Source organism: Notechis scutatus, chromosome 2 (genome assembly GCF_049901735.1).
Source record: "Notechis scutatus isolate UNSWTSFEM ecotype Mainland chromosome 2, rNotScu1.2, whole genome shotgun sequence".
NCBI classification, from domain to species: Eukaryota; Metazoa; Chordata; class Lepidosauria; order Squamata; family Elapidae; genus Notechis; species Notechis scutatus.
The window spans coordinates 68,593,580-68,613,018 of record NC_142010.1 but is presented as its reverse complement, the minus strand read 5'-3'; the positions used below and the strand labels follow the sequence as shown (position 1 = coordinate 68,613,018).

General features: G+C 36.3%; 2 protein-coding genes across 3 annotated transcripts in view; one reads left to right on the top strand and one right to left on the bottom strand.

Moving 5' to 3' along the window:
* FANCD2 (FA complementation group D2) overlaps nt 1–5,551 on the bottom strand; it is a 50,339-nt gene extending 44,788 nt beyond the window's left edge. The window contains exons 1-2 of the mRNA XM_087955018.1: nt 5,480–5,551; nt 1,711–1,795 (exon numbers count right to left, since the gene is read on the bottom strand). Of these exons, the coding sequence (XP_087811144.1) occupies nt 1,711–1,777 (67 nt within the window). The 5' untranslated portion in view covers nt 1,778–1,795; nt 5,480–5,551. The remainder of the gene's footprint in view (nt 1–1,710; nt 1,796–5,479) is intronic.
* Nucleotides 5,552–5,581: 30 nt separating this feature from the next.
* Nucleotides 5,582–17,937, top strand: EMC3 (ER membrane protein complex subunit 3). 2 transcript variants are annotated; one of them, XM_026673312.2, is made up of 9 exons: nt 5,582–5,672; nt 5,801–6,002; nt 9,247–9,304; nt 13,045–13,138; nt 14,883–14,987; nt 15,854–15,935; nt 16,037–16,116; nt 16,657–16,739; nt 17,768–17,937. In XM_026673312.2, the coding sequence occupies exons 2-9, from the start codon at nt 5,848–5,850 to the stop codon at nt 17,894–17,896; spliced, it is 786 nt and encodes a 261-aa protein (XP_026529097.1). In that variant the 5' UTR covers nt 5,582–5,672; nt 5,801–5,847; the 3' UTR covers nt 17,897–17,937. The 2 variants fall into 2 exon arrangements, with proteins under 2 accessions (XP_026529097.1, XP_087811153.1); XM_087955027.1 differs by having other exon boundaries at nt 5,624–5,708.
* The last annotated feature ends 1,502 nt before the right edge of the window (nt 17,938–19,439 follow it).

The window sequence follows — 19,439 nt, the reverse complement described above, 5'->3', positions numbered from 1 at the left end:
ACAGAACACACACAAAACCATCAACAACATCTTCAAAGGAATAAAATTCACTAGCGAAAGAGAAAACAACACATTACCCTTCCTGGATATTCTAATCAGCAGAGGCAGTGATGTCAAATTAGAATCCCAAGTCTATCATAAAATCACTCACATCAACCAAGTGCTCCACTGCGAAAGTAACACCCCAACCTCTAACAAGAGGAACTGTAAGAACATTATTTGAACAAGCACAAACATACTGCAGCAACCTGAACATCAAAAAAAGAAAAAAGAAAATAGATCATCTATACAATATCTTCCAACAAAATGGACATGCACACAACTTCATTCTTCCTGACCACTTAATCCAATACAGCATAAGCAATACGAACTGTGAAAAGGATTACACTGTCATACATTAAAACATCTCAGAAACCACCAGACTACTACCGTTTTGGTAGTATGCCATGTGTGCCGGAAGTGGCACGCAGAGCGATTTCTCCCAGCATGCAAGAGGTCGTCCAGAAGCGCCCCACTGCACATGGGCGCGCGACCGCCTAACAGCTGATTGTCGGGTATCTGGTGTGCATGCACAGGGGGCGGAGAGGTGTCTGTGGGAGACGTGCGCACATGCACAGGGACGTGCTGCGCGCGAGGGGATCACGCGCGCATATGCGGGGGGGGAAACATGCATTGCCTTCTGGGTGCTGGCACACGAGCACGCGCAAGTGAGCGCATGCACAATTATTGGCACGGGAGCTGAAAAATATTAGCCACCACTGGACTACTACCACAACACGGCATCACCATAGTACAGAAACCAGCCCCAGAAGAAAAAACACGAGTCATCTACAGCAGGGGTCTCCAACCTTGGCAAGTTTATTCTGGGAGTTGAAGTCCACCAGGCTTAAACTTGCCAAGGTTGGAGACCTCTGATCTACAGCATACAGAGTAAGGCCGCAATGTAGGACAAACAGGCAGAAGACTAGCAGATCATATCCATAAACAATTAGCAGTCAGAAGACATGATGAAAACTCCTTAATTTCACAACAAATGGATAGACCTAACCATAATTTTAAATGGGAAACTTTGAGTATCCTAGACCAAGCCAAGTCCAAAAACACCAGAGAATTTCCGGAAGCCTGGCACTTAAGACAAATCAGCCATCAACAGGCATATAGGAGCTGTGTTGGTGCAGTGGTTAGAATGCAGTACTGCAGGTTAACTTACTGCTCACTGCCTGGAGTTTGACCGGCTCAAGCAAGACTTAGCTTTCCATCCTTCTGAGATCAGTAAAATGAGGATCCAGATCGTTGGGGTAATATGCTGACTCTGTAAATTGCTTAGGCAGGGCTGTAAAGCACCATGAAGCAGTACATAAGTCTAAGTGCTATTGCTATATAGATATAAATAATATGAAGCATGAATATCCTCAAACATTGCAACTGTGACAACGATATTTGAGGATCAATGTTTGTAACTGAGCAGTATAAAATTCTATACTAACTAAATAAAATAAAATATATTACACTTTATTTCTGATATTACTGCTTTGGAAATTTTCTGAAAGCCTACAATTAACATCTCATTCATTGCTTATGATGTGGGCGAAAAGGTACTTCAAGTGGGAAGAAAAAGCTTGTTCTTGTTGCTGTTCTTCAGTTCTAAAAGTAATAGTATTCCTTTGCTTAATGACCTTGACAAATAAAAAAGTTTCCATCTTTACATACTTGGTAATTCTTCTATCAGTTTTTCATTGCAGAAATGAGGTTTGAACAATTTCCGTTTTGAAGCCATGACAGGTGTTGAAATATCCTAGATCAAGAATATTAGGTGAAAATTAGAGACTGACTGAAGAAAACATGCTTTTATATTAAGAACTTGCAAATAATTGTGTAACAAATAAATTATAGCCACAAAATTGCATTCCAGCACAATGATTTTATTTAAAAGATGTATTATTATATATCTCTATATTATGTGTCAAAAGAAGCTATTGTAATCATCTGCAGAGTGTGCATATCATAGTAGGCATACATGATTAGGATAACCTAAATACATTTTCAGGAACAACACAATTGAATTGTTGCTGTCAGAATGCTTGTTGAGGCTTTCAGCCCATCCATTGTTTCCCTCCCACCCAGGACACTGTTTGAAAAATGATGAGCCTACATTTGGGTTTTTGTTGCTGTTGTTGGGTAAGAAATAGGAGTTGGCTCAACGCCTCTCTCCCTGACTCCATTACCACAGTAAGAGACTATCATGTTTACTGATCAGATCACGAAATCCGAAGAGGAGGTGGTGTTGCTATCTTCTATAAAAAGTCCCTACATCTAAAAAACATCCAAGTTACCCAGGAGCTTGCTCTTCCTGAGACCATCGTCTGTGAACTGTCCTTAAATATCACATTTCGATTCTTATTATCTTACAGAACCCCTGATTATGACATCGAACATGTAAACAAGTTAAATTCACTACTAACATGGGCAACATCCTGCCCACATGCTTTTATCTTTCTTGGTGACTTCAATCTACCTCATATTAACTGGACCCTAAATGAATTTAAAACTGAACCCATACATGCAACCTTCTACAATGCTGTAACAAATCTGGGACTGGAACAACTAGTAACCAACAATACTAGACTTAACAACTGCCTCGATCTCATCTTCTGTAATAGTTTGAACTCAATTTACGGAATACAAATTAAAGAACCCTTTTCCAACAGTGACCATAACACGATTGACTTTTGTCTCAATATACATCCACACAAAAATCATCACAACGATGGGATCCCCAATTATAATTTCAAAAAAGGCAACTATGATCTTATAGACAACGATCTCTCATCTCTTCATTGGCAATTTCTATTCACTGGATGCAATACTGTTGAAGACCATTACAACATATTTTTACTTGAAGTCAAAAGAGTCATCAAACTATATGTACCAATAACTCCCCAAACCAGAAAAAACAAATTACCCATAACAATAAGGAAGCTTCAATCCAAAAAAAATTACTTTGGCAGAAAAACAAATCTGATCACGTTGCCAACTTCAAAAGCCGATACAAAAATTTATGCCACGAGATAAAGACTGAATGCACCAATTATCACATTAAACAAGAGGAAAACCTTCTATGCACCAATTCTACTCGTGCTTTCTACAAGTTTGTAAACAACAAACTAAAAGACTCAAGGTCCATCCCACCCCTGAAAGGACCTAATGGTAAAGACTGCAACAATGACACCATTAAAGCCAACCTCTTTAACACATTCTTTGGCTCAGTATTTGTAAACAGCAATGGATCATGCCCAGTATTTCCTAGTCAAACCAGACAACTACACTGATCTAATACATATCGATTTTACAGAAGACAATGTTGAAAAAGCACTACACAATCTTAAACCATCTCTATCTATTGGACCGGACGGAATATGTGCCTACTTCTTAAAAAAGCTATCCACTGCCAGAGCCAAACCTCTAAGCATAATCTTTGAAAAAACTTTCAGGACCAGCTCCTTGCCAAACCTATGGTCACTAGCCACGGTCATCCACATCTTCAAAAAGGGGGACCTCAGCCTAGTTGAAAATTACAGACCAATCTCTTTATGCTGCGTCACCTGTAAAGTCATGGAATCAATTATTAACCAATCCATTATCCTCCACTTAGAGACAAACAACCTACTCTCTAATAAACAATTTGGTTTCAGAAAAAAAAACTATCCTGTAATCTGCAACTTTTACACTGCAAAAACATATGGACTACATAACTCAATCAGGGCAAAGCAACAGACACAATCTATATAGACTTCTGTAAAGCCTTTGATTCAGTGGTATACGGCAAACTACTCCTAAAACTAAAATCTTATGGTATTTCTGGACACCTGGATAGATGCATTCCTGTCAGACAACAAATGGTCAAAATTGGGAGCGTCCTATCAAATTCTGTACCTGTCAACAGTGGTGTCCCCCAAGGCAGTTCTAGGACCAACTCTCTTCATACTCTACATCAGTGGTTCCCAACCTTTTTTTCGCCCCACACCCCTAAAGAAATTTCACTCGAACCTCGCACCCCCTGGAATAAAAATGCCAACATATAGCCAATATCCTATTATTTACCTGAACTTTTCTCGCACCCCCTGGAATATCGTCGAGCACCCCCAGGGGGTGCGAGCACCCCAGGTTGGGAACCCTTGCTCTACATAAATGACCTCTGTGATCATATTAAGAGCAACTGCGTTCTCTTTGCTGATAATGTAAAGCTATTCAACACCACCAACACTACTATCCTTCAAAAAGACCTCAGCTATGTATCAGAATGGTCAAACAAATGGCAACTTCAAATCTCAACAAACAAATGCTCTGTTCTACATATTGGCAAAAAAAAAATCAGAAAATAAAATACAGGCTGAATAGTCAAGACCTTGTTGATGATCCAAACTGTCAAGGATCTTGGAGTACTCATCTCTAATGACCTAAGTGCTAGAGCCCACTGTAACTACATAGCCAAAAAGGCATTAAGAGTTGTTAACCTAATCCTACGTAGTTTTTTCTCTGGTAACATCACACTACTAACTAGAGCATAGAAAACATTTGCTAGACCAATACTTGAATACAGCTCATCAGCCTGGAACCCACATTACGTATCTGATATTAACACAGTTGAAAAAGTCTAGAAATATTTCACAAGAAGAATTCTCCACTCCTCTACTCGTTGCAGAATACCTTATGTCACCAGACTTGAAATTCTAGACCTAGAAAACCTAGAACTACACTGCCTTCGGTCCAATCTAAATACAGTATATAAAATCATACATTGCAATGTCCTAACTGTCAATGAATACTTCAGCTTCAACCATAACACAAGAGCAAACAATAGATACAAACTCAAGGTTAACCGCACCAAACTTGATTGCAGGAAATACGACTTCAGCAACAGAGTGGTCAATGTCTGGAATGCTCTACCTGACTGTGGTTTCTTCCCCAAACCTCAAAAACTTTAACCTTAGACTTTCTACTATTGAACTCACCCTTTTCCTAAGAGGTCTGTAGGGGGCGTGCATAAGTGCATCAATGTGCCTGTCCTATTGTTTCTTTTTATTTTTCTTATATGTATCCATTTCATGTATGCACAACTATGTTTATACTTATATCTGTTATCTTATAATCACTTGACAAATAAATAAAATAATAAATAAATAAATAAATAAATTTCAACCACCCTGAAATCTTAGTTTGTTTCCTTTCGATCCCGGGGAGAAAAACAACTATTCCGCGGGAATGAAGCTACTGAGGTAATGAGAAGGGATTTTGTTTCTTAATGGTTTGTCGCGTTTGTGTATCTCTTCCTTCCTTTTCAAATCACCTCGTTCTGTCATCTTCCCTCCCCCGGCTGATTGCGATACTGCCAGGAGAAACGAGGCTCCCAAGGCAGGCATTCCGCCGACGACTAAGCCAAACAATCGCAGTTTCCGCGAAGACTGTTTTTCTTGCTTACCAACGAGGAGCAACCACACGACGCGGTCGCTGCCCAGCTTCGGCGCGCGCTCTCTTTCCCGTTTTTGGAATTCTCCCGCCAAAAGCCCGCCGGGGGCGCTTCGTGATGACCTCATCAGTGAGGAAGCAGCCATCTTGTCGGGCACTTTAAGAGGACGTCAGTCGTTGATCCCGGAAGGCTGAAGGGGGACCAGGTCGGTGTTGAAAAGCGGGCTAATTTTGTAAATTTTGTACATGTTTCTGGAAAAGTTAGCAGTGATGATTTCTTATTTGGCGCCTTTTAGACTCGTCAGTTATTATACCATAATTTGTGATCTTTTAGAGATTAAAGACTGAAGCTGGTGTGCATGACCAGAACTCTTCTTAAAAATGAGTGAGCCAGAACTGTTGCTGGATTCCAATATTCGATTATGGGTGGTGCTTCCCATAGTCTTCATCACCTTCTTTGTGGGGATGATTCGTCACTATGTATCCATCCTTCTCCAGAGTGATAAAAAGCTGACTCAGGAACAAGTGTCTGACAGGTAAGAGGTGTCTTAAATAGTTGACGGGTGTCTCTTTAAATAATAATTATAATATACTATGTAGATTGATTATAATACATGCTGGAGGATCTAGAGCTGCCATATGCAAAAGATGGCAGATATTATACTTTGAATCGGCTCTTCCTGTAGATGTGTATATTTTAGTTATAAATTTGGGAGTATCCCTTGATCTTCCTTTGCTGCTAAAATACCCAATCACAGACTAGATTATCCCTAGTCTTGGTGACATATGCCCTTGGTGTATTTCTTGCTGCTTACTCTACATAGTGCTACTGCCGCAAAAAACAACAGCACAATTTTCAATTGGTCCAAACAAAAACAAGATTTTCTTTGGGAGCTTACAGCATCCATACTGGTTTTTGCTCTGTTTCCAAGCATCAAATGAGGTGATATTTATTATCCCTAAAATTCATCTTTGCCATGGGCTTAAGGTATCTTAATAACTGTTGCCTCCTACATGAGCCTTTGAGAACTTTGAAAAATACACTGTATTTTTATGTACAGGCTCATGACATAGCAGAGTGCCTTCTGTCTGACTGCATCTAAATTATTGGACTTGTCAGTCTATATGAGATAGTTAAATCTCAGTGTTTGAATTAAAATATATATTGTGATGATTATACATAGAACCCATTGTTTTTATTACAGATTTAGTTAAAAAATCATGAGACAGACAAATGTATTACCCTTTTAATACATTTGCCACATATAATTATTCTTGCCATTATAAAAGCAAAAGATCCAAGAATGAATGATAGTGTTGATTTTTGTGATCGGCATCTGCCTAGAAAGGTTTGTTTTAAATATGTAATTTAAAGTTTGTTTATGCTAGATAAATGAAATCAATAAATTAACACACAACTTAGTTGATGGTTTATACTGGAAAATTAAAAGAAAGAAATTACATAATGATCCTTGAATTATAAAATTTTGTATAGACGTGGAGTTGAAAGGTAGTTGGTGAATGTGGTAAGATCAAAATATGTGAAGCTTGAATGAGAATAAATAGAATGTTACTGAATATAGTTCAACACTGATCACAGTGAAAGATAAAGATGTATGATATCCTCTTTATTGTTTAATTTATACATTGATAAATGTACAAAGGATTATTATTGTGCCATTAGGAGATGTATTGCTTAGAGATGTGAATGTGCACATAGTTTTGTATGCAGCAACACAACACTGACAACCTACATAATTTATAGCAGATGTTAAATACAATAAAAATCAATATATTGATTTGGTGTATGTGTGTGTGTGTGGATCTTTGGTTATTCGGGTTTTCTCCCGCGTAAGATTGGAAGTATCTAGGCAACGAATAACCAAAGATCCACATACAAATACCCGCGAGAACCTCAGAAAAACACACACACACACACACACACACACACACACACACACACATATATATATATATATATATATATATATATATATATATATATATGTGTGTGTGTGTGTGTTTCCTGAGGTTTTTGCGAATAACCAAAGATATATATATATATATATATATATATATATATATATATATATATATATATATATATATATATATATATATATATATATATATATATATATATATATATATATATATATATATATACACACACACATACATATACATACATACATACACACATACATACATATATATACATACATACATACATACACACACATATACATACACACACACACACACACACTATATCTATCTATCTATCTATCTATCTATCTATCTATCTATATATATATATATATATATATATATATATAATTTACTATGGCATTCAGCTTTGTTCGGGTATTTTCCCACATCATTATAGTTGTGCTTTTAAAGTTGTAGCAACGTTTCGGCAGAATTTTATCTGCCATCATCAGGCTTCTGTATTGAGTTCGTCTGTGAGTCATACTTTTACAGTTTCAGTTTTAAATTTGGGGCTAGCCTACTGCTGTGCCAGAATAGTTTTTTCTTCATCCTGATTGGTTGGGAGTCTTGGTCTGTGTTTGTTGGTCTTGGAGTTTGCTGTGTTCTGCTTTATTGGTGTTTCTAATATCTTCTGTCTGTTTTGTGGCTTTTTTGTGTCTTGATTGGCTTGGAACGTTGTGTTCCTGTATTGGAGGCTTTTAGTGCAGCTTGGCTCCGAGTAAATGGACGGCTATCAATTATTAGGAAGCTAGGTTTCATCTGGGTGCCTGGTTGGGGTGTGTTTGAGCTGGAGGTATCAGGGGGGATCTGTTTGTGCCCAGGTGTTTAATAATTGTGTTAAATAATTGACAGTCTGGTGGAATCATCTCTTCTGTTCATGCTTTCAGGTCTTTTTTCAATCTCTATGGCTTCTCTGATGATTCTGTGGCTGGGGTTTTCTATTGTGGCTAAGGTTTTGGTGCCATTGAAGTTGATGCTATGACTTGTGGCTTTCATGTGTTGGACTAGTGAGGAAGTGTGTTCCAGCTTTTTTACTGCATTTTTGTGTTCATCCAGGCGGGTACTTATTCTTCTATTGGTCTGTCCAATGTATGTGATTATATGCAATGTAATTGAAGACTACGAAATGGAAGCACCAAACAATTTGTAAACCAACCGGCACATTGTATGTATACATATGGAAGATGGCTTGATGTTTTTATGTTTTGTTTGTTTATGTTTGTTTTTAAAAACCAATAAAAACTTAAATAAAAAAAAAAGAAAGCACTCAGTTGTTACTTCACGTAAAGGAAGTGCAAACAAATCCTATTTCCTAATAGCTTATTGCAAGTAGAACAGCTATGAAATAAATGAAATAGGCACCAAACTTCATTGCTGTTTATTAGTAAAGATCTACATATGATTTGATTTCTACAAAATAGCAGACTGATTCATAACTGTTAAGTTCTACCTTTAGATGTTTAAGGCTTGTGTTATCTTAAACATAAAACTGTTTATTGAGGCATGAATTCATGAAGGCATTATTAAAGGTAAATATAAAACATTGTTTGACGGTGTCAGCATAAAGGAAGGAAATAGTTCTCAACTAACACATTTATATTGACATATTGCTCCATGTCTTTCCTTAATATTTTCAAGACAATGTTAAGTGGTAAATGAAAACTAGTCTTGTTAATGTCATTAAGATATTTTCTCACAGTTTGCCCAAATGTAACATATACAAGTGCATCTTTTTGCTGGTTTCCTGTTTTCTTTCTTATTTTATGTAATGGTCTTGTTTTGTTTCAGTCAAGTTCTCATTCGAAGTAGAGTCCTCAGAGAAAATGGAAAGTACATTCCAAAGCAGGTATGTAAGAGGTTCCTATTTGTGAAATTGTTATTATTGTGTGTTGAATTTAAAAGCTATTACGTATGTTTGCCTGATTGACTAAACCAGATCTTCCAGTAAACATAGTTATGGTACTAACTGTGGTTCCTGTGCAAAATGAATGGGAAATCCACCCATTTCCAATTAACTAGTTCCTGTTCATGTTAGCTAATGTTCCAGCCACCGTTGTTGTAATTAGCTGGGTATCTTTATCAGAATTATTACTATTTTTATTTTTTTCATGTAGACTTGTTAATAAAAATACTCGTTAGGAGTCCAATGAAAGTCAGAGCTTCCTTGCATGGGATACTTAGCTTCCCTCTCAGCTTTTCATATCCTTTCATATTTAACAGCTGCAGGGAGTGAAAACAAAATCTGGATTATCAGAAATCTTGCTATATGGTGTTATATATAATAACTGCAGCTAGGATCGCCTTTACGCAGTGTTGGAAGAAAGAATATATACCATCCGAAGGCCTAGTAATTAAAAAAAAAAATTAAATGCGCGGAAATGGATAAGTTGACTATAGAATTAAAAGGAAAAGATTCTGAATATTATGCAATATGGGAGAAATGGTACGATTGGATAGAGAATAGAAAGAAGAAAAGAAAATGTATATTATAGATGTAGAAGATATAGAAATAGAATGTATAGACTGTATTGGATATGGAATGTAGTTGTATAAAAATGTCACAGCACTGTTTAATATCAATTGAGATATGTAAAAAAAGAAAAATGTAATAAAAATATAAAACTAAAAGAAAAGAAAGAAATCTTGCATCAAAAATAACACATTTTGTGGCCAGTTCTGCATCTTGGCTTTATATTTAGAAACCAAAAGAGAGAAAGTAACAATTAATTCACATTCTTCACCCTGATCAACCAGAATAGATTTGGAGAACTTTTGCAGAGCTTACAAATGGGTACAAATTGTGTTTAACAAATTTGTTGTAGCCACTATTGAGTGGCTAATCTTTGGGAGTACAAGGCCTAATTATGTTAAAGCTATAGGCTATGGCAATGATGGCTAACCTTTTTGGCACTAAGTGCCCAAAGTGTGTGTGCGCATGCGCATGCCCAAAATGCAATGCACGTGCATCCCCCGTGCATGCGGCCTGCCCCCCGTGCATGCGGTCCACCCCCATGCATGTGTGGCAGAGACCTGAAGACCAGCTGGCTGGCGAGATGCATGTGCAGTGTAGCTGAGCTGGGGCCATAGGTTCGCCATCACGGGCTATGCTGGGGGAAAAACCTATTCCCAGTCAAAATAAGAGTTAAGCTTCTTTGACATCAGGGCCAAACATTGACATAGGGTTAGATTCTCAGGGTCTCTCTAAGGAAAGTGAGGTGGCACCTTTACATTTGAACTTTTTAGAGCATAGAAAATACATTAAAAAATCCTATTCCAAATGGAAATTAAATTAGGGTTAGAGTTAAAACTTCCTTGAAGTCAGGGCCAAAAACCAACCTCAGGCTTAAATTCACACAGGCTCTGGCAAATATGTGTGGGTGGTTTTTTGTATGTTTGGCCTATTGCTACAATAAACCACATGGGAAAATTCCATTAATTAAACTGATTAGATTCAGGGTTAGGCTTTTGAAGTCAGGGCTAAAAACTGATGTCAGGATTATTATTCACAGAGGGTCTTTAAGGAAAGTGAGGGTCACAGCTTTTCATTGGGATGTATTTGTGAGCATAGTAAAATGCATGGGAAAATGCCACTCCCAGGGAAAATTAAAATAGAGTTAGGTTTCCTTAAAAACAGACCCAAGTCAAGTCTGAAAACTGGTATCGGGGTTAGATTCATAGAGGTTCTCTAAGGAAAGTGAGGGTGACAGTTTTTCATTGGGAACTTTTGTGGCTTTTGAGAACATACATGGGAAAATCCTATTCCCAGTACAAATTAAACTAGATTATGATTCCATTTAGGATTAGGCTTCCTTGAAATCAAAGTCAATACCAACACCAACTGCATCTGTGGCGCAGTGGTTGAATTGCAATATTGCAAGCAAACTCTGCCCACAGCGTGGAGTTCAGTCCTGACAGGGCTCAAGATTGACTCATCCTTTCATTCTTTTGAGGTTGGTAAAATGAGAACACAAGATTGTTGGGCGCAATATGCAAATAATGCTTCTACATTGTAAATCACCCAGAGAGTGCTGTAAAATGTTGTGGGGTGGTATATACGCCTAAATGCTATTCTTATCAGAGTTAGGTTTGCAGAGAGTCCTTAAGGAAAGGGAGAATGACAGTTTTACATTAGAACTTATTTTGGACCTCAGTGAAATGCATGGGAAAATCATATTCCCAATGGAAATTAAACTAGTTACTGGGATTCGGGTTGGTGTTAGGATTATGCTTCCTTGGAGTCAGGTCAGAAAGCTGACATTCAGAGGTTCTCTATGGAAAGTGAAGGTGACAGTTTTTCGTTTGGACTTACTTGGGGACCTCAGTAAAATGGGTGGGGAAGTCCCATCCCTAATGAAAATTAAACTAAAGGTGGAAATAAGCTTTAGGTTACCCTTTTTTGAGGTTAGGGCCAAAAGTCAGTACCAGTCTTAGATTCACAGAGGCTCTTAAGGAAAATGAGGGTGACATCTTTCCATATGGACTTATTTTTGGACCGCAATAAAATGAATTGCAAGATTCTATTCTGAGTAAAAATTAAAAGAAAAAAATATTGATTGTTTTGAAGTTATTCTTAGAACGTCAGTTCTCAGGAAGGTTCAATATACAGTACTTCAATCTCTTTAAAAGGTAACGTTTTATTATTATTAATATGCATATCCAGGCCCACGAGGCAATCACATCTGACATCTGCTAATTTAAAATGCTGAACAATCAAAAGTAGGGAAGAGGACAATCCTCCAATCTTTTTTGTACTTGGTGCTATTTCCAAATGAAGAACCTGATGGTGAATTATTTAATGAAGATCTTGTTAAAAATACATTTCAGTTGTCTAGAAGGTGATTATATATTACTAACTGAAGAACTGGGAACACCATACATTTTGAAAGATATAATCAGCTGCTTTTTCATTTATGCTGTGTATAAGCTGAGTGTCAAATAACATCAACATCAAGAAAAAAAATGAAATAATGCAGTAAGGTTATGTTGAAAACTCTGGAGATGCCCTTTAAGTCCAGGAAACAGCCTGTGAGAAAGGCCAGATCATGAAACAGACTCCCATCCCATCTGGAGGTATACTTTCTTGATATAGGGTCTAATAATATACCCATGTTATAAGCAAGGTTATACAACCACTCTTTAAGCACTCTTTTAACGTTTTGCCTGTTATACCATCTTTACTACAGGTTTACTATGATTAACGTTTTTCACATTTATGACCTTTTTGTAATTTTTTATGCATTTCTTTCACTTCTATTTTATTTTTCTGGAAGATCTTTGTTTAACCCTTTTCATCCAGTTCCATTTTTTTAAAAAAAGTATTACTGTGTATTTGTAGCTTTTTTCTATATGCACATCATATAACATTTTCATGTTTGTAGCTATCATTTTTTTATATTCAGTTTTCCTTATTCACAGTCTTTCACTTCTTCATTCTAGCAAGTGTTCATATTTTCTGTTAGCATAACTACACGCTCTTCCTGTCATACTGGAATATAGGTTTATCACCTTCCCCTAACATCCACTTTCTAGTCATTCTGTTGTGAGATTAAACCCAGTCTTTGATAAATGTTGTCTTTTTGCCTTCAGTCCTTCCTGACCCGGAAATATTATTTCAATAATCCTGATGATGGGTTCTTTAAGAAAACTAAAAGAAAGGTAGTGCCTCCTTCCCCAATGACAGGTATGTAAGAAGCCTTCCTGAAATAGTTGTATTCATGATATTAGAAACATTTAGTTTTGTTTCAGGCTTAGAAATAGCTATTTCTAATTTGATTTGATGGCTGATTTATTTAGAAAAATAAAACAAGCTAGATACCTTGCATGATAAATCTTTCTCCTTTAGTTCTTGAAAATTGTGCAGAATCATCTGAAGAGGGATGGTTTCCCTTTATTTATTATCTCTCTCTCTCTCTTCAAATAACACACAATACTAGAGCTCAGAACACTTTAGAGTAACAAATACAGTTGAATGATTCAGGAACTTGCATTGTGATTATGCTTTCTACTGAATATCAAGCAATCACTGACTATGGTTTAAATTATGATTTAAGCAAAGCATTCTAAATACAGTCTGAAACGGGCTTGCTTTATAGTGGTATATTTCAGCTATAGTTTAGTTTGACATTCTGGTTTGCTGGTTCTCAAGCAGTCCCTGTTGTCCTGTCAAACAGAGACTGCTTTCTGGAGTAGATGCAAAATCAGACCATTCTGTCAACAGCATTTCTGCCATTCTGGAATTCTACACATATAGGGAATTATATGAATCCAATGAATCCTGATTAATTGAACATTTTTTTATGTATGAGGCTCTGACCTCGGTCATCATATTTTTTTTCCTATCAATTTAAAATTTAAACGAATTAAACAGTAAGTGGCAGGGATATTTAACCTCCAGAACAAAGTCACGGTGCCCTCTACTTTAGTACTCTAGTCTATAAGAGTGACAGTGTAGTCATCATGGCTAAAGCTAAGTTAAGCTCATTCTTTCTAACAAATGTAGTTAGTATCATTTACTTGAACTTTCCTCTAATTGTTTTGCAAGAATAATATGTTCCAAGTTCTTGAATGGGATAAAGCAGTTTGTGCAATTTCAGATTCTGATCCTAATAATTAAGACTTTGCTACCATTTACTGTTTTAAAAGCTACTTTGCCCCATTCATGTCCTTAAAATGAAAGGCCATTAAAAAGAACAACTGAGATCTATTAATTTATGTATGTACATCTTAAGAGTACTCATACAGTACTTTTTATTTTTAAACAAGTTAATGTTAAAACAATTCCAAATGAATTTAGGCTAAAATTAAAAAAAACACCACTCATTAATTTTAGTGAAAGAAATTCACAGGCTATTTATAAAAGATGTGAAGACTTTTCAGTGTTAGGCTGGTGTAGCTGAAATTTTTTAAGAGATATCGACAATGTTTACACGAAGAGTAGCTTATAGATAGGCCTACAGGCCAGTCATTCTCAAAAAGCAAATTTAAATACTATTTAATTATTTGATTTTTATCCTATCTTTCATTTAAGACCTCATGACAAGGTACATAACAGTCCCTCAATTAACTTTTCCCCACATAAGAATTTAATCTGTGGGGTAGATTGTCCTGAGAGTGATTCACGCAAAGTCATCCAGTGACCTTCTGTAAGTGAGGGTGGACTACTCTTAACACTTCAATCGTTGTACCACACTGACTTGGCTAAATAATTAAAATGGAGATTAAGTCAGGGTGATCATTTGTTTCATTCTGTTTTTGTATTCAAAGCTTTTGTATTCAAAGCTTTGTATTCAAAGCTTTTAAAACAGTAAATGGTAGCAAAGTCTTAATTATTAGGATCAGAATCTGAAATTGCACAAACTGCTTTATCCCATTCAAGATAAAGACAAACTGCCATATATTCACTTGAACTTTTGTTTGCCTTGCAGATCCTACCATGCTGACAGATATGATGAAGGGGAATGTAACAAATGTGTTACCTATGATTTTAATTGGTGGTTGGATCAACATGACCTTCTCAGGCTTTGTCACGAGTGAGTGTCAATCTAGGGTTCCAAACCTACACAGTCAAAAACCCTTGAAATACTTTGCATGCAAGATGTGGCATTCTAGAGATCCTCTACAATGGGGAGGGGGGTGTTTCAATTTTTTGTATTGAGTAAGTACTTGACACTTGTGAGTGTCAACTCTTAGGGATCGCATAGATTTTTTTCAGTGTCTAACCTGGTCTCTCCACTGTGCACCTGTTACCCCTGTAACTGAACCCATCCACCTTGCTGGTGGTCTTCCTGTTTCTTTCCACCCTACCTAACATTAGAGCCTTCATATAGTTTATCTGAAGTAAGATAATTGGAGCCTTGAGTGAAAATTTTGGATTAATTTATTGGATGATAATTTTTTTTGAGGGAGCTATGGGAGCCTTGCATAAATAATTGTTAGCTTTAATTTTCTTCTTTGAAACAAAAATAGTAACTTACACTGAGATTGCTTTATGGCTTAGATTAGAACATGGTAAATATGAGGAAAGATGATCTTTCTTTTGGAAGTAATTGGAAGAATGTGTTACACAATTTATCTTGCTATTCTCGTTTGCCAGTACTCTACACTAGTGAAAATGCTTCTGCTTTGTTCTTGTATTAATTTGCACCTTTCTTGACATATATGTAGCACTTGTTACATATTTGGTTTGTTTTTGGAGTTGTTTGCTTTATACTTAGTGTGTTTCCTCTGCTTATTCTATTTTTTGAACATTTCTTGTCTCTCTGTTTTTCAATTTTCCATTCTTTTTGTTTTTCAGTTCTGTTTTAAGCAACTTCTCATAATATATCTCCTTTTATAAGGCAATGTGCCATACAGAATAATTCTCTTTTTAACAGAATTTTTTTTAAAACTTTTGCAGCAAAAGTCCCCTTTCCTCTGACATTGCGTTTTAAACCAATGCTACAACAGGGTATTGAACTGCTTACTTTGGATGCATCTTGGTAAGAGTTTTTCATTCTTTGACCTTATTTGAAGCGGATCTAGAATCTTGTACATGGGGCCCTTATTATTTAAATAACACATAATTTCTTTGATTTATTAGGGTAAGCTCAGCTTCTTGGTATTTTCTAAATGTCTTTGGACTTAGAAGCATTTATACCCTCATTCTTGGCCAAGATAATGGTATGTTATTTTTTGTCATTTAAAAGTTTTACAACAAGACAAGATAAAAATTCAATCAATTCAATCCTCAGGAGATTACTAATCTATTACCTTTTGAATGAGTCATGACTTGACATAAATTGCATCCATTCAAGAAAATACTTGCTTGTAGCTTTAATTCAAAAGGATTGTGAGAAACCCAATTCATACATACTATGCAATTTGGAATTCATAACTGTTATTTTTCTATCCTAAATATGTTTCTCTCTGCTGACTCTGTTTGAAATAATTTAAGTGTTATGATTGCAAATCAAATTATTCATGTTAGTATCTGCAAATTAAAATGTACTTCCTTAGTCCTACTTAGGTGTAAAGCTTTTAGCCTTCAGTTTTAATGCTAAAGAAAACTGAGCCTGTTGTTTATACATAATTGGCTGAACACTGAACGGATATTTCATTACTTACAGAGATGAATGCTGGTTTATCACCTTCCGAAAAATCTTTTCTGTTAGGGTGCTTGTAGAATATACTATAACTATCCACTTGTTTTCATATTTCTAGCTGCTGATCAGTCCAGAGTAATGCAGGAGCAGATGACAGGAGCAGCCATGGCCATGCCTGCAGATACCAATAAAGCATTCAAGGTACAAGACTTTTTTCCAATTGCTGAAATTAATTCTTCAAATCATAGGTAGCATTTCCTTGAATGTTCAGGGAAAATGCTTTTAAAGAAAGAATAGCTATAGAGCATGCTAATCTGGAATTCATAGCAGGGATGCTTGCTGAATAATTCTCTAGAACAGTGTTTTTTAAAGATTTTCTTTCAGGACCCTTTTCTACTTTTAAAAATTATTGATAATCCCAAACAAGCTTTTGTTTTCTTGGGTTATATTTATCAATATTTATTGTGTTAAAAATTAAATTTAACACTTTTACTGCATCTCACGATTATCTCATTTAATTTTAGTATTCTTTTTCAACATAGGCTGGCAAATAATTTTGATTTCCCAGACGCCTCTCCCCAAGAGGATCCAGGGGCTATATGTTGGAAAACACTGCTCTAGACAATAATTACATTAAAAATTCATATTCACAAAAAGTATTTTTTAACTATACTGAAACTCTTTGGAAATGTATTGGCATATTGCCAGTGAAAACACCATTCACGCGAACTGCTTATTAATTTAGCAGGTATCAAAATATTCAGTTAATTCAGAGCAGCAACTAAGCTCAACAAACTCGATCAGTGCTTTGGAGAGTTTGGGAAGAAACTCACATGACTGAATTTGTTTACGTTGTGAGCACAGTGGAAATATGAGGAATTTACTTGGTAATCTGTAGAGCTACTTCAGTGTTCATTTTTATTGAGAGAAAACAACATCAAAGTCCCTATGAATCTTATTTGGATAAAAGTGATATGTTATGCAAAATGCGGCCATGATTATAATATGTTAAGCATTGGCACCAACTGACATATTGGCCAGGAAGATTGCTGGTTAAATGTTCAGGCAATTTTTAAATAAGTTAATCATGGATATATACCCAACTGCTCAAATTTAAAACTCGTAAGACATGATATTGAACAAGACCTCTCCATCAATTTCAAAAGAGCCAGGGTAGCTATTTGGTGTATTCTACTGGTCCTATCAGTGCTCTTTTTTTACCATTACAGACAGAATGGGAGGCTCTAGAACTAACTGACCACCAGTGGGCACTGGAGGATGTTGAGGAAGAACTCATGGCTAAAGATCTCCGCTTTGAAGGCATGTTTAAGGAAGAGTTGCAGACATCCATGTTCTGAGGACCTTCATTTGGTTGACATTAAATCAGTTATGTTTAATACCAGAAGTGTGTTCTTATTCATAAGCAGAATAAATTTGATCAGAATTTCTGTGAATTATGTAGCTGCGGGCAAAAAGTCTTGCTTCAAGAGCATCTTCTGAGACTAACGGATGTTTTTGAGTTATCTTAAAACTTGTGCTAATTGTTTTTCATTGATCAAACGTAAACTACTAAACTTGTAGCCCAAGCCAAACTTATTGGAAGAAGAATTTATACATTGTGGATAGCGGAAATGTATTAAGAGTTCAATACAGTGCTGCTGTATCTGTTAAATGTCACCATTTCCCAAAAGATGGTTTAATCCTGAAGTTCCTTGACAGCTAGGGCTTAACCCCACTACATTTGAGAAAGTACCTATCCGTAAAGACTTGAATTTAGGTGGTATTTGGTTATCCAGATGTTCAAGTCTTGGAGCTTGGCCAAGAGCTGGATGAAGAGTCACCTTTTCCTTTCTAATTTTTCTCCTGTCATCTAGGTAAACACAGTGCTGTTCCCAAAATGGATAGTAAATTTCACTGTAGTAAATATCACTCACTAGAATAACTTGCATTTAATGTTAGAATGGAATACTAGTGAAGTATGGATTAGAATCAGATAAATTCCTCTCTTTATTGAGAGATGTTTTGATGGATTTTTAGATCTATAGAAAACGGGCTTTCAGTCTTAAATTAATCCATCCTTACTTAAGGGACGAGCGTTTAAAGTTTCAACATGTATATGAAATCAGATTCTTTATGAATTATGTTCATAGCTTTTGGAGTAAAGAGTGTTGTGTGTATAATCAAGACAATACATGTTCCTGAGTTCACAAGGCTAAAGCCAGATTGATTGAATAATTTTCTTCAGGTATCGGCCAAAAGTTATACGTGGCTGTGGCTCAGTTGTCAAACTGTGACACTAAAGTAGCAGCGCATTAAAAGACAAGTTGAAGTTTTTTTAACAGTGTGGTGTATGTACAGTATTTCCAATATTTCTCGTTATAGTTTTTGAGAATATCATTGGCCTTGGTCTACCCTTGTTAAGTCTGCAGCCCCATGAACTTCTCAACCAGTGAGTCCTTTGCTGAGAATTCTGAGAAGTGATGCGCATTGCACTTGTTGAATTATGCTGTATCGCAGTTCTGTGCGTCAGCAGAATAACAACAAGAAGCAGTTCATTACCATTGAAATGGCAGTGCTATATAGCAAGTAAAATGAATAAGCCCATGGATCACATTGTCCCAACAGAAACCTGTGGGGATGCATGTTATATTTAATACTGTTCCCATCCTTTTTCTTTCACAAACTAAAAATAGGAATGAGAAGAGGTCTTTTTTTCCTTGTTCCTTAACTCTACCCAAGGTTGAGCAGTTTAGGGAAGGGGGAATTATGAAGGAAGTGAGGTTTAAGCCTTTCCTCCTCTCAGATTGTTCAACTTACTGCAAGCACTGATTTCAAACACTTCAGGTAATATCTTGAGTTGTTGGTTCTGATGAAGGGGGATTTAGACTTGGACATGGCCTG

What these genes read in the sequence shown, in the direction of transcription:
- EMC3 (XM_026673312.2), top strand. Translation starts at nt 5,848, where the DNA reads ATGAGTGAGCCAGAACTGTTGCTGGATTCCAATATTCGATTATGGGTG. An exon ending in CTTACTTTGGATGCATCTTG is followed by an intron (nt 15,936 to 16,036) that starts GTAAGAGTTTTT and finishes TTGATTTATTAG; the next exon opens with GGTAAGCTCAGCTTCTTGGT. An exon ending in ATACCAATAAAGCATTCAAG is followed by an intron (nt 16,740 to 17,767) that starts GTACAAGACTTT and finishes TTACCATTACAG; the next exon opens with ACAGAATGGGAGGCTCTAGA.